Here is a 22,971-nt window from a genome sequence, read left to right as displayed (position 1 = left end):
AAACCCATCCACGGATACACTTATCAACGACGAAGTTAACCAAATATATATTGAATCAATTTTTGAAATATCAAGTGAGTATATACGAAACCGCGAAGGATGCAGAACTTTCAAAAATCTTGTCAAATTTAATGAATTCTTCGAGTCATGTCGAAACGTATACGCTTAATTCTGGAATAATTTTCAAGGGTCAACGTGTGGTTATTCCACGCAGTCTTCAGTCTAGCATACTTCAAGAATTACACCGTACTCATCCAGCAATAGTCAAGATGAAACAGCTTGCCCGCCGGTATTGTTATTGGAAAAGAATCGACCGAGACATAGAAAACATTGTGAAATCCTGCTAATCGTGCGTCAAAGTTCAAAATAAGCCACCGAAAGCTCCACACCATCATTGGGAGGAACCACAGGAGAATTGGGAGAGAGTACATATTGACTATCAAATTTTAATTGTTATCGATGCGAAATCAAAGTGGGTGGAATTTCGAGTTATACGCGACTCACCAACACCCAAAGGAACAATTGATTTACTATCGGATATTTTTGCTACCCATGGTTATCCTTTGATTATGGTATCAGATAACGCAACTATTTTCACGAGCGAACAATTTAAATCGTATTGTAACAGAAATGGTATTTTCCAAAAATTAATCGCTCCTGGACACCCGAGCACAAATGGATTAGCCGAGCGCACAGTTCAAATTTTAAAGCGCAAACTCAAGGCAATGTCATCGGAACCAGGCTCAATGCAAAACAAAGTCAATGAAATTGTTCAAAGGTATCGTGCAACTCCTCTCAATTGTGGCAAAACACCAGCCGAACTATATTTAAACAGAAATATTCGAATAAATCTCGATGCATTAAAACCTATAAAGGAATTCAAAACCTCAATGCCAAAAGTTGGAGTCCGTCGTTTAAGCGTGGGAGAACGTATTCAAGCCATACATATGCAGAATAATAAAAACATTTGGAATACTGAAACTGTCATAAGGAAATTTGGAGAACTACATTACCTAATTAAATTCGATGATGGCTATATTTTAAAAAGGCATATTGATCAACTTAGATCCACCAGAGTCCCAATACGAAATGTCCATTTTGCACCTGAATTGTCAAAATCATCGGATCCAGATATGAAGCAAAGTAATAATCAACGAATGCATGATTTAAGTTATTATCATCATGAACTAGCTCAACAAAATCAACAGAACCATCCACCTGAAAATATAACTATCACTTCTTAAAGTCTTCCAAATACTTCCCCAGTGGTAACACCTCATCGACGTCGTCAAGTTCCAACTCCTACTGTTCTTCGAAGATGTGAAAGAGTCTGTAACAAACCTCCTCATTTACGATACTATATTGCTTAGTATTGTATTCGCATAATTTTATTCAATTCAATATTATTATAATAAAGATCTCATATAAGCGTGGGAGACTGTTATGTCCCTACATTTATAATATCGATATGGTAACACTAATTGCTATCAGCAATTCTAATTGTCATCACTCATCTTATAGTTGGTTTACATTACGAAATCGAGTCGATTTCAAACTGTCAATTCCTTTGCGTATACGTCAAATGAAAACTCAAATTAAATCAATTCGATTTCATTTGACGTTTGAGCAAAGGAATTGACAGTTTGAAATCGACTCGATTTCGTAATGTAAACCAGTCATTATGTTATAATTCTAGTATTAGTTATTGATGTAATAAACATTAACAAGCGCGTGTTTTAATAACTCTTCAATTATTTTCCTTATCAAATACATAAAATCCAATTAGATAATGGAGATATTATCAGAGCTATTGATTGTTTAAAGATGTCAAATAAGATCGATGTAGATGGATTCTCTGCTTTTCTTTTAAAACAGCTTGACGTTTCTGACAGCTTTCCGTTAACAAATATCTTTAATACTTCCTTAAGGGAATATGTTTTTTCTGATTGCTGGAAAGTGCCGTATGTTACGTAAAATTATAGACCTATGTATCCCCAAATTATCTAACATCTCGAAAATATTTGAACATGCCATGTATCGCAAGTTATATTGCTGCTTTAAAAATGTCTTATCGTCGCTCAACAACAACAAATCTATTAAGGTTTACTAATTTTTGTATTCAGAGCATAGAGAATCATTGCCAAGTTGATGCCATTTATTTAGATCTTTCCAAAGCATTTGACAAGGTCTCACATTACATTTTAATACAAAAGCTATCTAAAATGGGCATTCATTCAAATTGTTTAAATTGGATTAAATCATATTTATCTAGTAGGAGCTATACTGTATCAATTGATGGTAAAAACTCTGAAGCTTATATTGCAAATTCTGGTGTTCCCCAAGGTAGTATCCTGGACCCACTTCTATTAAATTTCTTCATTAATGATCTATCCAATTGTTTGTCTAATGCACAATGTTTATTGTATACAGATGATATAAAACTATTTAAAAGCGTTAAAAATCTGTTGGATGCAACTTTATTACAGCTTGATTTAAATAACATTTTGAATTGGTGTGCAAGTAACTGTATATTACTGAATCTTAGTAAATGTTTTTATGTATGTTACAGTCGTTTGCGGTCTCCTATTATTATGGGGTATTATGTTAAACATAAACGCATTTCTCAAGTTTCCGAAATTCTAGATTTGGGTGTAAATCTTCAATTTGCTCATTGACTACATTATGCCAAAAGCCTACGCTCTTCTAGCCTTCATAAAACGCCAATGCTCAGATTTCACGGACCCGTATCTTCATAAGTCTATTTACACTTCTTTCATAAGATCTAGATTAGAATATGTTCCAGTTGTTTGGAATCCAACGTCTGATACATCCATTCTCTAAGGAATACTGAATATTTTATATACCTTATCATAGAACAATGTATGCAATGAATGAGCCAATCTTAAAAATCCTTCGCGAATTTAATAGAATTAATGTACAGTCAAACTTAGATTTCTTTGATACTATTATAAAATTCAAAAATATATTTATGTTTAATGTATTAGTCTGTAAGGAAACTTTACTCCATAGACATTTAATACGGAGAAGAGATCGTACAATAAGTAGATAATTATCAGTGCAATAATAACACTTGACGGAGGTAGTCACACTACGCTAGTTTTTAAGTTATTATTCTAATTATATACAAGTAAGCTATCGCCAATTTTTACGTATTTTTATGTCCTATTAGTAATTAAAAACACCGGTATGATATATTTTTTTATGTTGGAATTGATTATTTGATTTAAATTGGGCCTATGAATTACATAGGCATATTCGTTGAAATCTCCTCATTCCCATTTATTACATCCCTGTAATAGTATGAGAGATTTCAACGAATATTCACTTGACAACCGCCCTTTTGAAGCATCTATGCAGATGTAAACACAACATAAAAAAAAACAAAAAAGATCGATCGATCAGCTTGACTTGCAAGCACAAGAACCGCGCTTTATCGTAAGCTTCGCGTACATATCGTTGTACTATCGTGTTTTATTTATTTCTATTTCTTTTTATATTGACGGCCACTCGTACGCATTGGGCGTACTGGCTCCATTGGGGAGTCTTTGATACACTTGTTCCCCCCAAGTCCCTATAGTGCGGACTAAACATAGTTAATAAGTTATATTTTTATTTTATGTTGTAGATACACAAATTGTGTAATACGGGAGAATTTCCAGTTTTTGTTTGTTTACATTTTTTTTGCTTAATCAAATTAATTGGAAAGTGTTCTTTTAATGCCGGGTAATGAAGTTTATAACGAAAAATATAGGAAATGGAACAAAGTCCAACATTTCTTTTCTATCACGGATAATGGAGGTTCCCGGATAATCGAGGTTCAACTGTATAACAAAAGAAGACTTGTAATAATGGGGGTAAATGATGTTAAAATTGAATATTAAAAATATAAAATTAAACTTAATAAATTAAAAATAAAACTTAAACTAAAATCCCAATTAGGAATTCTTCAATAAGAATGCTAAACCGCAGAAATAAACGGATAAATATGAAATAAATAAATAAAAGCACAACATTGACCTCAAGCTCGATTACATTAATTTTTAAAACATAGACGACATAAATAAAATAAAAATATTACATCCATCACATATTTATACCCTACACCACTATGTGGAAAGGGTATTATAAGTTTGTTTTGGTAAAAATTCATGTAACACCGCGAAATATTCGTCGGAGACCCCCAATGTTATATACCATTTTTCATATCTCGACGAGATAAAGCGATATAGCGATGTGTGTCCGTCCGTCCGTCTGTCCATTATAAATTGTAATCAAACTCCAGGCTGCAATTATGGACCGATCGTCACGAAATTTGGTATGGAGGTCAGTTTCACATCAGAATAGATCGCTATTTGAATTGGTGATGATCGTGAAATATTTAGCGGGTGAAATGGACCAAAAACATAATTTTTATCCGATTTTGTAGCTGTTCTGTAGGTCGCAATAATAGTCCGATCGCCTCGAAATTTTAAATAAGGTAAGAGTATATGACAAAGAAGAAGCTTGCAATTTGAGATCGCGATCAGATAATATTTAGAGGGTTAAATGGACCACAACTTTTGTGTGAAAATTGTGAAAATTTTTAATATACAGCTTATATCTTTTTTCCTGGAAGAGACATTCCGGGCAAGTAAGCTATACTTGGAAGAGGAACGCTTGACCTTTCTATTGATTTCAATTGTGTTGGTGTACATGATAAAATAACAGAGTTACAGCCTAATATACCCAGTTATTTGTTTGTATTATTATCATAATCACGCTAGAGTTCGCCATTAAAACTCAATAATCACGACATTTTGCACGAGGTAAAAGTTTAGGTAGAAGAAGATGCTTACAATTTTGGATGATGATCTGATATTATCTAGCGGGTGAAATGGACCATTACATTTGTATGAAAAATACAAAAAAAATATTTTTGGTCTATATTTTATTTCCTGGAGGGCATACGCCGGCAAAGTAGACTACATATGGAGATAGAACTTCTGATCTTCCCCCTGATGCAAATTGCAATCAGGAGTATGCTTAATATATAATGTGTTTTGTGTAGAGAACCACATTTTCCTATTTCCAGTTTTTGCATTATTGCAAATTACATGATGCCCTAGCGTATTAATTGTCAAATTGGATTCTTATACATACATTGCAGCATGGGTCGCTTTACAACCTTTTTGCAAAACGACTCCCCAGCCAGGCAAAATCAAATTTTCAACGGTGGAAAATATCCATCAGTAAGGTTTGCGACATTTTCTGAGTATTTCAGCCATATAAAACTTCTCTACAAGTGGTGTCTTAGGGCACGCCGTTCGGTCTCGGAGATAATCTGTGTTCCATATCATTGAGCGAATATGAGTCGGGGTACACTCACCCATTGACATGAGAGAAGTGTCCCTTGTCCCTTCTGGGATGCTTGTGAAACAATTATTATATTATTATTTACGCTTGGTGTGATACGGTACCAGCATCCATAAAGTTAATTCTTACAATAAGTTTATTTGTTCCATAAAGAAATTTTGATTTGTGAAAAGCTAATTCCCAGTGGTAAAGGTGTAGGGTATCACATGGTCGGCCCCGTCCGACTATAGCCTTGGCTTACTTGTTTTTGTATGCAGGGGCTCAGCTTTTTAAGTCAAGGTTTACTTATTTTATAAATTGTTTATTATGATTTTTGTTAGCTAATACACTGCACCCCGGTTATCTACCTCTCTGCTTAACTGCCTTTCGCGTTCAATTGCCTCAAAATCTAAATCCCCAAAGAGTTTGGATATTTGCCCGTCAAATATTTTCCCCCAAAAAGAACATTTAATAAGACATTTCTCTGTTTATTATCCGCACTGGTGTATTTCTGAGACAATCAATTTCGATGACTACGTAAATTGTGATGAAGATGTCCAGTGTTATGTTATGTTGCTTATATATTTTTAGACATTAAATGAATTATTTTACAATACACCGTTTTCTTTTTTGACGATTATGTTCTAATTATTGTCATCTTTTGAAAAGTTGAGATAAGATTTGTTCATAACTGCCTCAATTTTTTGGAATTCTATGAAAGATAGTTAACTGGAAACCGTTTTTTAGCCACAGGAATAATTGGACCATAATTGCGGCCTTTAAACAATTTTCGTGAAAATGCACCTTTGGCCCCATAGTCCCGGTCCACATTAGAGTGATTTTATTGAAAAAAAAAAACTTAGGAAATTAGGCGTTCTTTAATCGAGTTCACCACTACAGATTGTATTCTACTATGGAACTCGATCTAGGGATGCATAATTTCATGAAACTTTTTAAATTAAATCAAGTGTGGGCCGGAACATCATATTACTGTGGAAACAAAGATGGCTCGGGTGGTACGGGTTAACGTTAACCGATCGCCATAAAATGTCATATACCTATAAGGTTTTTGGATCAAATGGAAAAATTTTAGGGGATAGTAGTTCTAAATTGTCTTCCTGTTTTTTTTTTTTTTTTGGTTCCATACTGTACATATATTAACTTCTTATAACTTATACTTACATTTAAATGGGCACCCATCTTTATAAGGTATTCAAGTACTTCATGTTGGCCATAGTCTGCGGCGTAATGCATCGGATATCTGCCATTATATTCCGAATTCACAATCGAACTCTATAATTAAAAGAAATAATAAGTGGTATGTTCATTTACTTTTACTTTTCATTTACTTTCACAGTAACAATAAAAACCCTGGCCACAGGTTTTTTCTTAAATTTTTTGAAAAAAGTTGTTTTTGAAGACTCTTTTGGGCACATCACTTTATTTTATTATTTTCCACAACTATTGAAGGTTTTTAATGGCATGCTCCACATGCTGCACTGTGGTCGAAATTCAAATCTTTCGGGGATAAAGTCCGAAAACTGACTAAGAAGTCCGAAGTCCATACTTCCCGAGAAATGTGGCTTTAAAAGAATGTCTTGGCCTTGTAGACAAGAAAGATTAGCATCTGTCCATAGGAGAATGGGAACAACTCTAGATTAGTAAAAACTCTCCGATTTTTTGAAAATTTTTCGAGAAATTATGTCGACCCCTTCATACAACTTTTGTTAATATATACGATTTCGGATCCGACATCGGCCGTAGCAAATGCAAAGACAACGCTGAATATACTGTCTTTGCAAAGAAGAGTATTCCTGCTTTAGATGTACTTGACGCGGGAAAATTCGAAATTTTTACCAAATGTCGCCCTTTCTGTCATGATTGCAACGATGTACAGTATCGACCAAAACTAAAGCACCCCCTCAGTGCAATTTTTTTTATGATAATTTTTTTAAGAAAACAAAGTAATAAATTAATTTTTTTTATTTTTCTTTTGTGTTTGTTATTGGAAAACACAAAAATAAGGAATTAAGAATTTAATAAACAAAAGTTAAAATTCAAAAAACATTTTAGGTCGCAAATATAAGCGGACAAAACTAGCGGACAGACGCCAACTTATTCAGCCGACGACAAGCAAAAAACCCTTCCGCCTCCATGTTTTACAGTGTCTTTGCAATATTTAGGATGTAACGGTTGCCAAGTTGGCCCACGCCTTTTACCATCTGACTACTTTAAATTAATGATACCTACGTAAAATAATTATATGTGCAAAAAATAATTTCGATTTTTTCCATATAAATTCTGACCTCAAGCTCGATTATATTCATTTTAATAACATTACAAAAGGTCGAACAAAAAAGACAAAAACATCTAATTCTAACGGTATTTAAATTTCTATTTGTCTACTTGTTTGCTCATTTCCCCTCTCATTTTGCATAGTGTTAATTTCTTCTTTTGACTTTATTTGTAGTCCCGTTAGTTGAGACATTCGATTTTACTTTACAAGCCAATAGAAAATAATTATAAGTCTGTCTGGTTACTTTCCCAGCAAGAATTGTCCAGCAAGAACTTTCTCAGAGAGTAAGGGGTTTTTATTCTCTTTTGCTAGAAAATTGTAAAAAGCAAACAGACACTTCCCAGCAAAAACCAGCAAGCAATCAGCTGGCTTGCCAAAACAGAACAATTTGTCCGCCAATAAAGTAGCAAACACGTTGTATTTTATTAAAAATAGAAAAGAAATTGAAACAAGTATTTTTCCACAAATTTGTTCTCCATAAAACAATACAATTAGACTATGTTATTTCCACAAAAAAATTGTTTTTAATTTTCACAAACATACATCAACCACAAATTTGAAACAGATGATTGATTGTTCTCAGGAAGAAGAAGAAGAATTGCTTTGCCAGTTGCTGCTAGAAGAAATTTGTCCAGCAAGAATTTGCAAGCTCTCAGTGAAAGGACTGTCAAAATGTCTCTCTCGAATCGCTCTCTTTTGCTGGTTTTTTGTGTTAACAGACGACTTCCAGCTACAATTGGTACAAATTGTTGCAAATTTTAGGGTAACCAGACAGAGCTTATATGTGCATTACAAAACATTCGCGTCTCTCACGTCGTAAACTGATAATCGAAAGTTTTATTTTGCATATTTTTCTTAAAATCAATAAAGTGAGCATATTTTGCCATAGCACAAAAAAACTACTTTCGGAGAACCATTTATAGCATTTATAGCTCGAAATGCCACGAGGAACCCAATTGTCAGAAGAGGAGCGAGGGAAAATCGAAGGAATGCGACTTGCAGGCAAAAAAGTTGGAGAAATTGCAGCTGTGCTGCGTCGTCATCGCAATACAATTGTAAATTTTTTAAAACTTCCGGAAAGCTATGGATCTAACAAGCGTAGTGGACGCATTCCTACCGTTGACCAAAGGACAAAACGCCGTATAAGGAGCTTAGCAAGCACACAAAATATGAGCTGCAGGCAAATAAAGGTAGAATTGGGTCTAACTGTTACTAGACAACGTGTACAACAAATATTAAGACATGACATTGGTCTTACATATGAGAAAAAAACTCCAAACCCCTGCCTCAACCAGCGACACAAAAATGCAAGAATTCGTTTTGCTGAAAAATAAAAATTTTGGGATGAAGAATTTGAAAATGTCATTTTTAGTGATGAAAAAAAGTTTAATTTGGACGGACCTGATGGTCATCGTAAATACTGGAGAGATTTGCGACAACCTCGTCAATCCTGTTACAAACGAAACCATGGTGGTGGATCTCTTATGGTATGGGCTCAGCGTTGCCGACAGTTTTTGGTCGGAAATCGTCAAATCGTCAACAAAATTTGGAAAATCGTCAAAAAATCGTCATCATGATCCAAAACTAGGTTTGGTTACCGTTTAATGCAATTTTTTAACCGATAGGTTTGTCAATGAGACCGACAATATAAAATATACAACCCACAGCAATAAATAAATATAACCCAATCTCACTTAAAGGGTTGTCCCTAGTTGGCCAGACCACAAAAACTCATTTTCTTGAATTGTTTTCAAGGAAACTACCATTTTTTTTAAGTTCGTTCATCAAGAAAGAAGTTGCACATCTTATACTACTTTTGGTATTTTTGTTGTTGAAAAATATTGCAAAGTCTTGTGGTAAATGACTATCTGCGAAACCCTTTTTTATAAAAGCGTTTTTCGATGCCAACGATGACTCGAAAACGAATGGGTCGATTATCGCACATGTGTGTAAGCATTTTAAGAACCTATTAATCTTACCTTATGCCATGTTCATACCAGCATTTGAATCACGTCGTTCGTTCTCATAATTACGTACATGAATTAAGCCGTTCATACGACATGGTACACAATTCATAGCAACATGATTCATATTTTCATGATTTTTGTTTACTGATTTTAAAGAAAGTTTCAGCCAAAAGACGAGTAAAATTAATTGATATGAACTGAAAAAATATTTATCCTTCCTTCAGATATCTATTTAATATTAAATTTTATTATTTTCATTCATGTTTTCTATCTTTTTTTTAAAATTTGGTGTTTTCAGTATATTTTCAAATTTTTCTATTTTAAAAATTAACGAGAGAGAGAGACCTGCCACAATAACTTTTGGTATACAGACATTCCGGCAGGCGTTTAATTTTTGTTTCAAAATTTGTACACGAATTTGAAACGGTGGACAAGAAATGCAACTGCAATGGGAGAGGAGACAAAATTTGCTATGATTTGAATGTAAACTAGTCGTTAAACGGTTTACTTTTCATTCATATTTTGTAGTTTTTCTAAAAATGTTTGGGTTTTTAATAAATTTTTAAATTTTGTATTTTTCCTGTCATAATTAATTTATTTCGATAAATTCTCTCATTTGTTACAGATGGGACATGTTTTATCGTCGTTCTGAGAGTAATTTAAATTGAACAATGTACTCAAATTGTTGTTCGATCTCAAAATTTTGTATGGGAAATGAAGTAATTATATCGTAATTTGTGTTCGAACAACGAATAGAGAGCGAATTAGCCTTAGTATGAACAAGACATTAAGGCGAAACAGAATTTTAAACAAACTTTTTTATAAAAAAAATTTAACTGTCAAAGTCAAAATTTTGATTTTAACAAAAAAATTGACTGTTTTTTTTTTTGTCAAAAAATCTGGCAATTTTTTTTAAACTGTCTCGCTTAAGGGCAGCCTTTTATATATTTAATAAGCTCACCAAACCATGTGAAGATCGGTCAATTCGGTTTCGAGCTATAGTTGGAACCGACTTCAAAAATGCCATTTCGAAAAAAACGCGTTCACAGTATCTAGAAATTGTTCCCTCAAACTTCGCTTGCTTGACAGTGTGACCGTCCATGTTTGTCGGTACACGTACATTTGGTTGATGGGCAGAAAATCGACAAAAACTCTCATTAAAGAGGACATTTGTCGGAAGTATTATATCTCGAAAAATTTTAAAGGAAGATTTTCATTCATTAACAATCCTACATGAAAATGTTCAGCTGATGTAAATCCAAGATGAGGCAAAAACTATGAAAATACCTCTATTCCAGATATGTATGTGCCTAAATAAGCCATTCCGTCTCGAAATTGTTTAAAAACATTAAAATAGCTCATGAAACCGAGTTTGGAATATTGCTTTCCTTAAAGACTTTCGTGAAATTCTGGTCAAAATATAGTTATCATGTTTTATTTCATGAAATTCGGGATTACGTGAAAAATCGTCATTTTGGACCATAAAATCGTCAAATCGTCATTTTTCAATTTTAGGCCAAAAAATCGTCAAAATGACGATAAATCGTCAAATTCGGCAACACTGACTGGATCCCATTACAACAATGGCAATATCCATAACCAACTTCGATGCCTTCGAACCAAAGAAGGAAAATTTCAAAACTTACAAGGAACGTTTGGAGCTGCACTTACAATTGAAAGGGGTGTTTGAAGACAAGGCAACAAGTGCAAAGCTTTTTATTATTATTTAAATATTTATTCATAATTTCAAAGCTTCAATACTTCGGTTCACCTGTATTTTCAACCATATCAACATTGGCTGCCCTACGGAACGTTAATGAGTTTACTTACGATCAAATAATTCAATTACTCAGTTCTCATTATTGCCCAAAGAAAAACATTTTAGTGGAGCAACATAAATTCCTGTGCGAAGTGCAAAACGAAAATCAAACAATCTCAGATTTTGTTTCAAAATTACAAGACCGAGCCAGTGCGTGTATGTGTGTGAATGCAAGAAATCAGTGGCAGACATATTTTTGCGCTCTCAATTCATCCACGGTTTAAGAGATGTTCATATTCGGGAAAAACTTTTACAAACACCAGAAGCATCTTTTCATTGGTGTCCAAAATAAATGAGAGAGAATTGTTGGGAGAGTAATGTCCCTTTGTTACCCAGCAAAATAAATTGGAAGTAGTGCAATGTAGATGTTATGTTCTTACGGAGGTGGTCGATTGAATGAAAGACGATGTTTAAACATAACAATCAATTCATTTATTGAATAAAACTTTAAGTTGTTTTATGAGTTGAAATAAAGTATTAATTATGAAGAACAATGAAATATAACGAAATATGTACAGATGAGATGTCTATTAATTGGTGGTTGCAAAGTAACTAACTGACTGTGTACTGACAATGAGTAGAGAGAGATAATAACTTAAAACTACTGATGCATGCAACACTGCTATGATGCTGCCAGATTGTTGCATTTTATGTGGTAGTACTAGGGTTACCCTAATATCTCCCCTTTTAAGTTTGAACCGGGCTTCTGGATATTACTTCAACTGGCTGTCTTCTCTGTGTGATCCTTCTTGGTTGATAGTTGATGATGGGTGAACTGGGCGGAGTAATGAAATCTTCACTTGACTGTTGTGATGCTGTATAATCCGTAGGAGGCAATTGAATGTTGAAGTCTTGAAGTAATATATCAAGAGGTAATGCGTTTCCTGATGATGGAGGAACCTCATCTGGTGAATTTACATTTGGCATAGATCTGTATACTTTTTGAAACTTGCAAAGTATTTCCGGTATCGTTCCTTCCCCTTCCATTTTTTTGAGTGATCTTTTGAATGTGTCAACAAACCTTTCGGCTTGTCCGTTTGAGCTGGGATGAAAACGAACTGTACGTGTATGTTGAATGGCTCTTTCCTTGCACCATTGCTCAAAATTGTTAGAACAGAACTGTGTTCCGTTGTCTGACACGAGCTGCTCCGGGTTTCCGAATTGTGAAACGTATTCGTTCATTAATTTGATTGTAGACGTAGCTGTGATTGACGATGTTTGATAAATGACTGGATACTTTGAGTATGCATCCACTATTAAGAGGTAGTAAAATCCTTTAATTGGACCAGCGTAGTCGATGTGAACTCGTTCTAGCGGTCTTGTTGTTAATGGCCATGATGATAAGTCTGTCTTGACTGGATTTTTACATACCAATTGACAATTTTGACATCTTTTGACGTAGTCTTCAATATATTTGTCTATGTTGGGCCAATAGACATAACTCCTTGCGAGCGTTTTGCATTTTTGAATTGCGAAATGTCCACGATGAAGTTGTGTTAAAATTTTCTTCCTGAATTTTTGTGGAATGATTATTCTTGAATTTAAAAGTAGACATCCGTCAACCTGTGATAATTCATCCTTATGTTTGAAATAAGGTGCTACTTGTTGGTCCACTTGATTTTGTTTTTCAGGCCATCCTTTTTCCATGTATGATAAAATTTTCTGAAAAATTTTATCAGATTTTGTTTCTTCTGCAATCATAGCATTTGTTACTGGAAATTTTGATATTGATTCATTTAAATCTTTTTGTATGTCCTGCTCAAAGCTGATTGATGCTATTATGAAATCATCTGAAGGCTTCTCATGAGATTTTATAAGCCTTGAGAGAACATCGGCATGTCCGAAGTCTTGAGTGTTCGTATACTTGATGTCAAAATCATAACCTAGTAGAATTAGCGCCCATCTTTGAAGTCTATTCGCTGTATAAACAGGTATGCCTTTTTTAGACCCAAATATGGCTAATAATGGTTTATGGTCTGTATGAAGAGTGAATTTTCGACCAAGTATCATGCGGTGAAATTTTTGTACTGCAAAAATTAAAGCGAGACCTTCCTTTTCATTTTGACTATAATTTCTTTCTGCAGTAGTCAATGACCTTGAAATATGATGAATTGCTTTCATACTTCCATTTGAAAAGGTATGATATATAACAGCACCAATACCATGACTTGATGCGTCTGCTGCTATATGGACTGGTAAATTTGGATCATAGTGTGTGAGCAAGAGATCTGATGAAAGAATACTTTTGAATTTATCTAGTGCTGCCTTGCACTCGGTTGTCCATTTGAAATGAGCTTCCTTCTTTAAAAGGTCGTCAAGAGGTTTTCTCAGATTTCTCATATTAGGAACATATTTTCCATAATGATTAATGGAACCTAATAAAGATCTTACCTCGGATATATTTTCAGGAACTTTGAGCTGTTGAACTGCTTTGATTTTTTCTGGATCTGGACGTATTCCTGTTTTATCAATTATTTGTCCCAAATAAATAATTGAGATTTGAAAGAACGCACATTTTTCAAATTTTAGACGAAATCCGAATTCTTGAATACGTTGCAGTAATGTTTGTAAGGATTGCTTATGCTGTTCAATGTCTGGACTGGCAATCATAATATCATCGATATATGCCTTAACGCCATCTATACCTGTGATCCATTATTCGTTGAAATGCACCTGGTGCACATTTCACTCCTGGAGGTAATCTGTTGAATTTGAACAATCCCTTGTGGGTGTTGACTGTTAACAACTCCTTACTGTCGTCATCTACTTCTGTTTGTAGGTAGGCTGATAGATCCAAATGGGTAAAAACTGTGCAGTTGTGACATTCTGCAAAAATCTCTTCTGGTGTAGGCAACGGATATTGATTAGGTTCTATGGCATTGTTTAGACCTGTTGAATAGTCTCCGCAAATTCGTACTTTTCCATTGCGTTTACTTACGACTATAGGTGCTGCCCACTTTGATGTGTCCACTGGAGTTATTATACCTAAATTTTCAAGACGTTGCAGTTCGGTTTCTATTTCACTGCGTGCTGCGTATGGAACTGGTCTTTTTGGTATAAAAACTTCTTTTGCGTTTGGAAGTACCTTGATGTTTACTTTTGTTTTGGTACATAAACCCATTGAACTGTTGTCAAAACTTCTTTGAATGATGATTTTATTTTTGATATTTCATAGTTGAAATTTATTTGATGACACCATGCTGTAATTGGAATGTTACATAGATTAAATTTCTCAATCCAATCTATGCCCATTACATTTAGTGATTCCACGTCTGAAATATAGCATTCCACTATTTCACATTTATCTCCTATTGAGACTTCTGTTGAACATTTAGCTAGAAATTTCATCTCCTCAGCATTTGCAGCATTGGCGGTCTCTGTTGTTGGGGTTGTTTCAGGTTTTCCTATGCGTTTCCAAGTTGACTCAGAAATTATGCTTATGTCGGAGGCTGTATCCACTTGTAATTTCACTTATTTTGAATTAATACTCACTGTGACATATTTTCTTAATTCCTTGAAGTGTACTTGCTTTGTTGACAATATAGTTTTTGTATTGAATTTTGATTTATTCTTGTTGAAATTCTGATGAGTCACATTGTTCTTCTTAGAATTTTGGTCATGATTGGTTTTGCTCTGTTGAGGTTTGTTGTTGTTGTGTTTTGACTTGCTCTGCCTGTGCATGCTGTTGCAAAATCCTTCTTTGTTACCAATCTGTTGACATTTTGTACACTTGTGCTTGGAGTAGGGGCAATGTTTTGCATAATGCATATCTCCACAATACCAACATGCTGTTTTTGGTATCTTTTGTTTTTGTTGAGGCTTACCAATTTTGTTGCACTGTTTTTGACTTCCCTCAATTAGTGCTGTGTCACTTTTCAAATCCAAAATGCTTTGTGTTTCATCAACTAGCTTTTCTAAGTTGACTACTTCCTTACTTTCATTGAGATGCCTTAATAAACGGATTCTGATGTCACTGTCTTGTGATGATTTAAGACCAAGTATGAAAATTAAACACTTGAACTGGTCTATAGTTAAGTCATCCAGTTTAAAAAGTTCACACTGAAGATTGACACGACTAGCGTATTCTTTAAAATCTTCATTTTCCATCTTTGTGATTTGGAGACACTTGTATCGTAGACTTACTTGTGTTTCTGTTCTGCCAAATAGTCTTGTAAGATGCTTGATTGTGTCTGCCAATGAAAGTTCTTGAGGTTGTTTAGGTAACACGAAATTCTTGAATCGTTCATGAATGTGATTGGACATTTTTCTCCACAAAAGTCCTACTTTGTCTGCATCGTCCAGTGCACTTGCTTCCCTTTCGAAGATGTGTTTGAAACGATTGTACCACGATTCAAATAATAAACCACTGTCATGCTCATAGTGAAAATCCGTCATGGAATTAGCTAAAGATTCCATGAGGTGGGCTTTTGCCACTGATGATTCTCCTGGATTTGATGAAGAAACTGTGTTTGCACCTTGTTGTTGTCCAGCGATGAATTGTGTGAGTTTATTTAGCATTTCCTGTTGGGTCGCAATTTGTGCTTGCTGTTGTGCCAGCAATTTCACAATATTAGCTTGTTCCGACATGTCTAGATTTTTCTAGTGTCTGTGTTTTCAGCCTTTACAATTTTGTTAAGACGCTGTCATTGTATGTCTGTATGTGTGTACAGCAAAAATGATGAAATTCCCAACGTTGTAATGGTGTGTGTGTTGAGCTGAAAAAAATTTCTGTATATGTGAGACTGCAAACTGTTGTTTGTGTGAGTGTTGATCGCTGAAGATTTCTTGAAAATTCTTGTTAGAGTATTCCTGATGAACTTGCGCCTGTGCGTTTTGATGTTTTCCTTGAAAATCTTCCTGCCACAACTTTTGTTGTGTGCGATGTCTTGATATTATTACGCAGCCTTGTTGAAAGTTCTGATGAAATTGTGAAATTCCTTTTGTTACTAAGTACTGTATTCAATTCACAATCCTCGTCGCCAAATTGTTAGCGAGAATGATACATCTTTGTTCCAAAGTCCTCGTCGCCAAAATGTTAGCGAGAATGATACATCTTTGTTCCAAAATCCTCGTCGCCAAATTGTTATGTTCTTACGGAGGTGGTCGATTAAATGAAAGACGATGTTTAAACATAACAATCAATTCATTTATTGAATAAAACTTTAAGTTGTTTTATGAGTTGAAATAAAGTATTAATTATGAAGAACAATGAAATATAACGAAATATGTACAGATGAGATGTCTATTAATTGGTGGTTCCAAAGTAACTAACTGACTGTGTACTGACAATGAGTAGAGAGAGATAATAACTTAAAACTACTGATGCATGCAACACTGCTATGATGCTGCCAGATTGTTGCATTTTATGTGGTAGTACTAGGGTTACCCCAATAGTAGACTAGTTCTTTCACGGCATGTTTTTATGCAGTTCAAACGGAGTCGTGAAAAAGGCACTCCATTCCTAACCTTTTAACCGCATTGGGATTCAATCCAAAGAATCACATCCATTTGTCACATTTTAACAACATCCGGAGGCAGTTCAACGGAGTCGTAAAAAAGACACTCCAATTCCTCACAATTTAACAGCATCCGGATGCAGTGCAAACGGAGTCGTGAAAAAGCACTCCGGTCACTACATTTTATTAGCAGTTGTTAGAGATCCCTACATGTACATAAATCAGTTTGTACATCTCTACAGGCAGCGGAATACATTTCCAAAAAGAGATAATCGTGTTAACATTTCCAAACATTTGCTAATACAAACTGAATAATATTTAATTTGTGAACATTTTTCCGGTAACTCACGAGAAGAAAATTTCCCAATGGAATGCTGTTGGAGTACATGTCGAAATCTTAACTGGTGATGGGAAGACAGTATCAAACCCATTTAGCAGATGAAGCAAAAGCACTTAAGCTTGGATTAAATGAAGAGCGGAGGAAACACACATGTTTGCGATTGAATTCAATAGAGAATTTTCATAATTTGTGTTAATTTAATAAAGTTATTAATATTTTTGTTTTACACAAATAATAAATGCATTTTATTTTGTTATTCAAAACACGTGCTCTGGACTGCCTCCTATTCTACCCCAAAGGGTCAGTTAAAATGCGGTGCAATGGAGTGCCTCTTTCCGGGGTCACTCCCTTGTAAAAATCATGAGTGAAAATGCATAATTTGATGCACTTCCAAACCACTTGTACATATCATTTAACTGCCTCATTGGAGGCAAATTTTTCGCTGGATAAACAACGGCTGACATGGCTCTCATTTGGATTTGTTATTCTCTGTTGTTACGACAACGTGCAGGCGTGTACATCAACGATCTTTTACACAAATTGTTGAAAAAGCAACAACAATTGAAACTGCAAAAATCGACAATAACCTAATTTCTCACGACGCATCGAGAGAAATAAATCAAACTCAACAATGCCGCCAAAACAAAAATCAAAGCCGAAATCAAATGCAAAAAACATCAACAAAAAGAATCAACTACAGCGAATTGGGTTTGGATGGTATGTGTGTGCGTTGTGTAGAGATGGTATTTACCCGGTAAATACCCACACGGTGGGTAAATACCCATTTGTGGGTATTTATTTGGGTATATATTGAATCGCCAATACGACATCTTACACCCAATTCTTGCGTATAGGTTGTGAAATCGTTTCAGAATGGATAGTTTTACAATACTTTAAACAAGTGGGTAAATACTTGGGTAAATACCCGTGTATTTACCCAAATGTTGGGTAAAGGTAAAAACTCTTTAACTGTCGAACCACTTGACGTAGGCTGACGAAATTTGGCTCAAAACATTCTTATATCAATAGTATTAAAGGTATTGAAAATGGATTCCTTGGGTCTATGTTTTGATATAGCCCCCATATAGCCGTACCTCCCGATTTAAGGTATTTTTCATCTATTAGTCACATTTACAACCAAATTGGCTGTAATTTGGCACAGTGAGTCCTCAGTGAGTATAAAATATCCTTGCAGACTTTTGTCAACGTTTTCCTATAGCCCCCATATAAGGGTACCTGGTGAATTTTGTAGAAGGCTCTTTTCTGTGTAAATAGAGTCAGGTAGATTTCTTTTTAATGCATGTGGTCTAAGAATCTATGTTTAAAAATAACCAACTGCCTGTCATAAATAATGGAACAAATGTCGTGCGCAAAATAGTAAAGATAAGAAAGGGTCTATAATAAAAGATGTATTTTCCATTATCAGCGCAACGTGTCTGTGCATGGTGTGCATGATGTATTTATAGACACAGCGTCATTTCTAATGTGCGTGTAAACCAAATGTATGTGTATGTGTGTTATTATTAGATTTGTAAGATTTAGGTTTAAATATTTTGTAGGAAATAAAGAGTCTCTCTAAAACCATTAAACAGACAACATCAGCCCGCGTGTTTTCTATTCTTGGGTTTTTCCTTAGTTTTTCCTGGGCTGCATTTTTAGTGATGAGGTTGAGGGGTCGACCTCATCATATGAGGTGACCCCAAAGTGATTGTTTCGTGTATTAAAGACACGAGATAGTTTCACGTGTAGTATAGCGACGTGATAGGCGCGTAGTTAAAAATAACTCGTTAGGCCTATCCGTGTTTAGTGTAGTGACGTGTTAGGCTCACATTTTTAAAAAAGAAAAGTGCTGTAGTTTTTCCGTCAGTGTGATAACGTATTAGACGCGTAGTGAAAAGTGACTACGTTAGGTTTAGTCGTTAGGTTATAGAAAGGCGCACAGTCGATTGTGTTAGGCCAATTTTTATAGCTAATAAAAAAAGTGACAAAAAGTGTATTTCGTAAAAATGAATTTTCAAGATTTCATCCAACATCAAAGGGTGTTGGGCGAATACATTGTTTCGCTTTATTTAGAACTGAGCAAAATTGCTCAGAAAAGTGTAACCAGGGAAACAAGGGAAAAATTGTTTAAAGTTGTTAGTTCCTTCACGGAAGCAAGAAGGGATTTTTTAGACAATGATAGGGAGCTCCACGATATGGGAAAATTTCCATATGAAATGCACAGCATATTCGCCTCAGGTGTGCGGTATGCTATAAAAAAGTTCGATTTCCTCAATCGTCAAGTAAGGATAGATTTTGGGATCGAATCAAAGAAGGATTCGTTAGATACACGAATTCTTTCTAGATATAAATATATAGCTGAGATGGACAGCTTAAGTCCATTGGAACAATATGAAAAAAGAAACATACAGCGCCATTCGAAAACATTAAAGGGTGGGTTAATAAGAAACCTTGAGTATTCGTTGAATGATTTGGAGACTGAGATCAGGACTGAGTTTCCAGACATAGAATATATCAAAGAAAGATACAATACTGCATCGTCAATATTGATGCAATATTTGAATGAGTTTCCTAAAGAGGATAATTTCGTAGAAAATTTAAACTTTTTACAAATTTGGTACCGCATGGTGAGATTTGGGAAAAGTTCTAGAGTAGCACCTAAAGAGGTGAAAGTAAAAGATTATGAAGAAATCAATGGGAAATGGGTTCCCAAGTTAAATACTAGAGAGGTAGATAGTAATTCAATTAGAAAAATTGGGCAGAGTTTTCCAGGTAGTATAGACTCTCAACAGGGGAGTGTTAAATAAACTTCGGAAACTAAGAATGAAAACGCATGCGGTTTCGCGAATGTTGAAAGTTAAAGTAAATCAATTATTGGACGAAAATAAAAAACTTAAGTCCAATTTGGAGTACAAATCCAAGGACTGGCAAGTTGCTGAAGAAAAGGCTCATGAGTCCCGAGCTGCTGACCTTAGCGTGAAGTATCAAGCAGCAGATGCTGATCGAAAAAAGGCTGTGGAAAAACTTGGTGAAGTGCAGAAAGAATCGGAGTGTCTACGAAAACAATTGGACGAAGCTCGTAAATATTTAAACGCTGAATCTATGATCCGTACTGAGTTGCAAAACCGCATTCAAAGTCTACGCGATGAACTCACGTTTAAGGAGCAGAACCATTTGCGTGAAATTGATGAAATATATTCTAGCCACCAACTTGAAATCAGTGTGGTGGATGAGCGTCTTTGTGAGCAGTATAAGGCCTTATTACAACAGTCGTTGCAAGAGTGGCGCGAACAACACGAAGGACAAATGCGTAAAATGAAAATGCTGTACGAGCAAAAAATTAAGGATCTTCAAGCAGAAGCCAACCGTGAGTACGTTGCAGTTTCAAGTGCTATCGAAGAATTTGATGTCTCTCGTCAAAATATTGAAAGCCTGTATATTCGCATTAGTAAGTTGGAAGCTACACATGCTGCATTGAATGACCGAAATTTTGAGTTGGGAAAATTGCTCGCCGATGAACGAAGACGCCATGCTTCTGATTTTGCCAAAGTGGATGCGGAATTACAATTGCGTGATGAAGTGATACAACAGCTACAAGAAAGTGTTGCCTACGAAAAACTATTGTATGACGAAGAAAATTTAAGTCAAAGGAAATATGTTGTGACCACCAGAGAAATTGCTAAATATGAACCGAATGTAACGGTACAAAACAAAGGTACAAATGAAGTGCAAGTCGACGGCAGGCGGTTTAAATGTAAAATTGTTCCCGTGTCTCAATGGAATGTAACGAGTGCAGCACATGAACCATCAACCAATATTGTTATGAAGTCACTAAAATGGCAGATTGGCAAAAGCATAAAGACGTCGCCGTGTAATGCCGATGAGGAAGAAGTTGCCGGTGCCGACGGTATCAAGCATACAATTATACGTCATGTGTCAAATCATCGTATCATTAATGAAGAAAGTTCTAGTGGCGAGAAGAATCCTCTAAGAAGAAAATGGATTTACCACGTATTTCATCGAGGGAAAAGAAGTCCTCATCCTAGCTGGTTGCTGAAGGTGTTGGGTGCCTAGAGTTAAGTCATGATAATGCTATATATATTTTTTATTATTAACTAGGAGACCCGGCGAACTTCGTCTCGCAGTTTGTTAGGTACAGAACTTGATGGCTTTGATTCAAACCTATAATACTATTATTGCTATCACCTTGTTCAGTGGCAAATATTTCTTTGTTTTGAACTGTTTAGGATGATCTTTGAAGCAGATGTACATTAGATCACCGTCACGCACCATACTTTTCTTTTGCATACTTTACGGGGTGTCATTGTGTGAGTGCATGCTTTTTCAATGGGTTGAATTGTGTGTGTGTGGAGAGAGCAACGTTAAATGAGCGCACACGGGCGCCTAATCGCCTGACGCTGCATTAGATAATTGTACTTTCGACAATTGTCAGTTTGACGAAGATAGAAGGTACTGAGAGGCAAAGTGTTTTGTGTTTTCTTCGACTCTCTCTCTAAATCGGGACAAAGATATATTTTTTTAAGCAAATAACACATTTTGCGATTTAAATAAAAATATTCGGTAGCATAGTTGAAGCAAAATAATATCATAACGCCCTATTCGTTTCATAATCGATGGTTTTCTACAATTCTTGTTTTCACCACTGAACACGATATTTCATTCAAGTAATTGAATTCGTAGGAAGGAATGCGATCGTAGGAATTTGAATTTAATGCTGAATATAGTGCTTATTTAAATTTGCGTTTTAATCAATTAACCTATTTTGAGCAGAAAGATCCGATCGTTATCAAGTAACCACCTTCGTCAGCTTTTTTCCTGACTTCTCTGTTTAACGTGATCTCCCGAACTCTGCTTGCATTGCAAGTTTGGAATTAGATGCAATGGCTCTGATAACACGGACAAATGCGGAAATTGAATTTTGACTGAGACTGTACTATTCAGTACTTGGTACATTGATCCTTGTTAGCAGAGCTATTCTATTAGTTGCCGTTCTCTGTGTGTTTAGGATGCTTGAAGTCTTGTCACACTGACACGTGATTGTTGTCGATTACTTGGTCACCCTATATTTAATTTCGACGTAAATAACATAGTCAAATTAATATCACAAACTTTTTAACGTTTAATAAGTATTTACCTATTTATGTCGCCCGATAAAGAATATTTGTCAGATAATTAGACCAAAAAAATCTACAGTACCTCCGATTTCTTGTTTTTTTTTTCCAATTTTGAATATCATCCTTTTTCGATGTACATACATACAGTGTATCAACAGTACCAATGTACATATGTATGTATTTGGTCATTTGTAATTGCCTTCCAGCTCTGCGGGAACTAAACTGATTGAATTCATACACCTTTTCAGTGCGGTACAATATATATCTGGTACAGCGTAAAGGAAGTTGGTCTTTCGAAGATGTTTTTACTTACAGTTTGAAAGTATACATATATCCCACAACCTCAGTTCCAATGAAATTACCTCGGAGCTCTTGATTTTTCACATAACCCACCAATTTTGTGGATTTGTACTTTTTTCCTCAAAACTGTGGAAACCACTTTCGGCGTTATCATCTTCATCTTTTCAATCGGCATCTGACCGAAACCACCACAAACCTTTACAAACTCTAAACTAAGCCCTCTCCTTTTAACCATTTTTCGCTGTTAATTTCTTAAAAAAGCGCTTGAAAATAAATGAAAATCGATTTGATTGCGAATAAAAAATT

General features: G+C 35.1%; 1 protein-coding gene across 1 annotated transcript in view; it reads right to left on the bottom strand.

Moving 5' to 3' along the window:
* LOC141394400 (CD2 antigen cytoplasmic tail-binding protein 2 homolog) overlaps window positions 1-22,971 on the bottom strand; it is a 323,405-nt gene that overhangs the window by 111,230 nt on the left and 189,204 nt on the right. The window contains exon 3 of the mRNA XM_073968675.1: window positions 6,535-6,645. Within this exon, the coding sequence (XP_073824776.1) occupies window positions 6,535-6,645 (111 nt within the window). The remainder of the gene's footprint in view (window positions 1-6,534; window positions 6,646-22,971) is intronic.

Source organism: Musca autumnalis, unplaced genomic scaffold (genome assembly GCF_047663935.1).
Source record: "Musca autumnalis isolate F117 unplaced genomic scaffold, ASM4766393v1 scaffold_2, whole genome shotgun sequence".
NCBI classification, from domain to species: Eukaryota; Metazoa; Arthropoda; class Insecta; order Diptera; family Muscidae; genus Musca; species Musca autumnalis.
The sequence above is the reverse complement of the archived record's forward strand: the minus strand, read 5'-3'. Positions and strand labels throughout refer to the sequence as shown.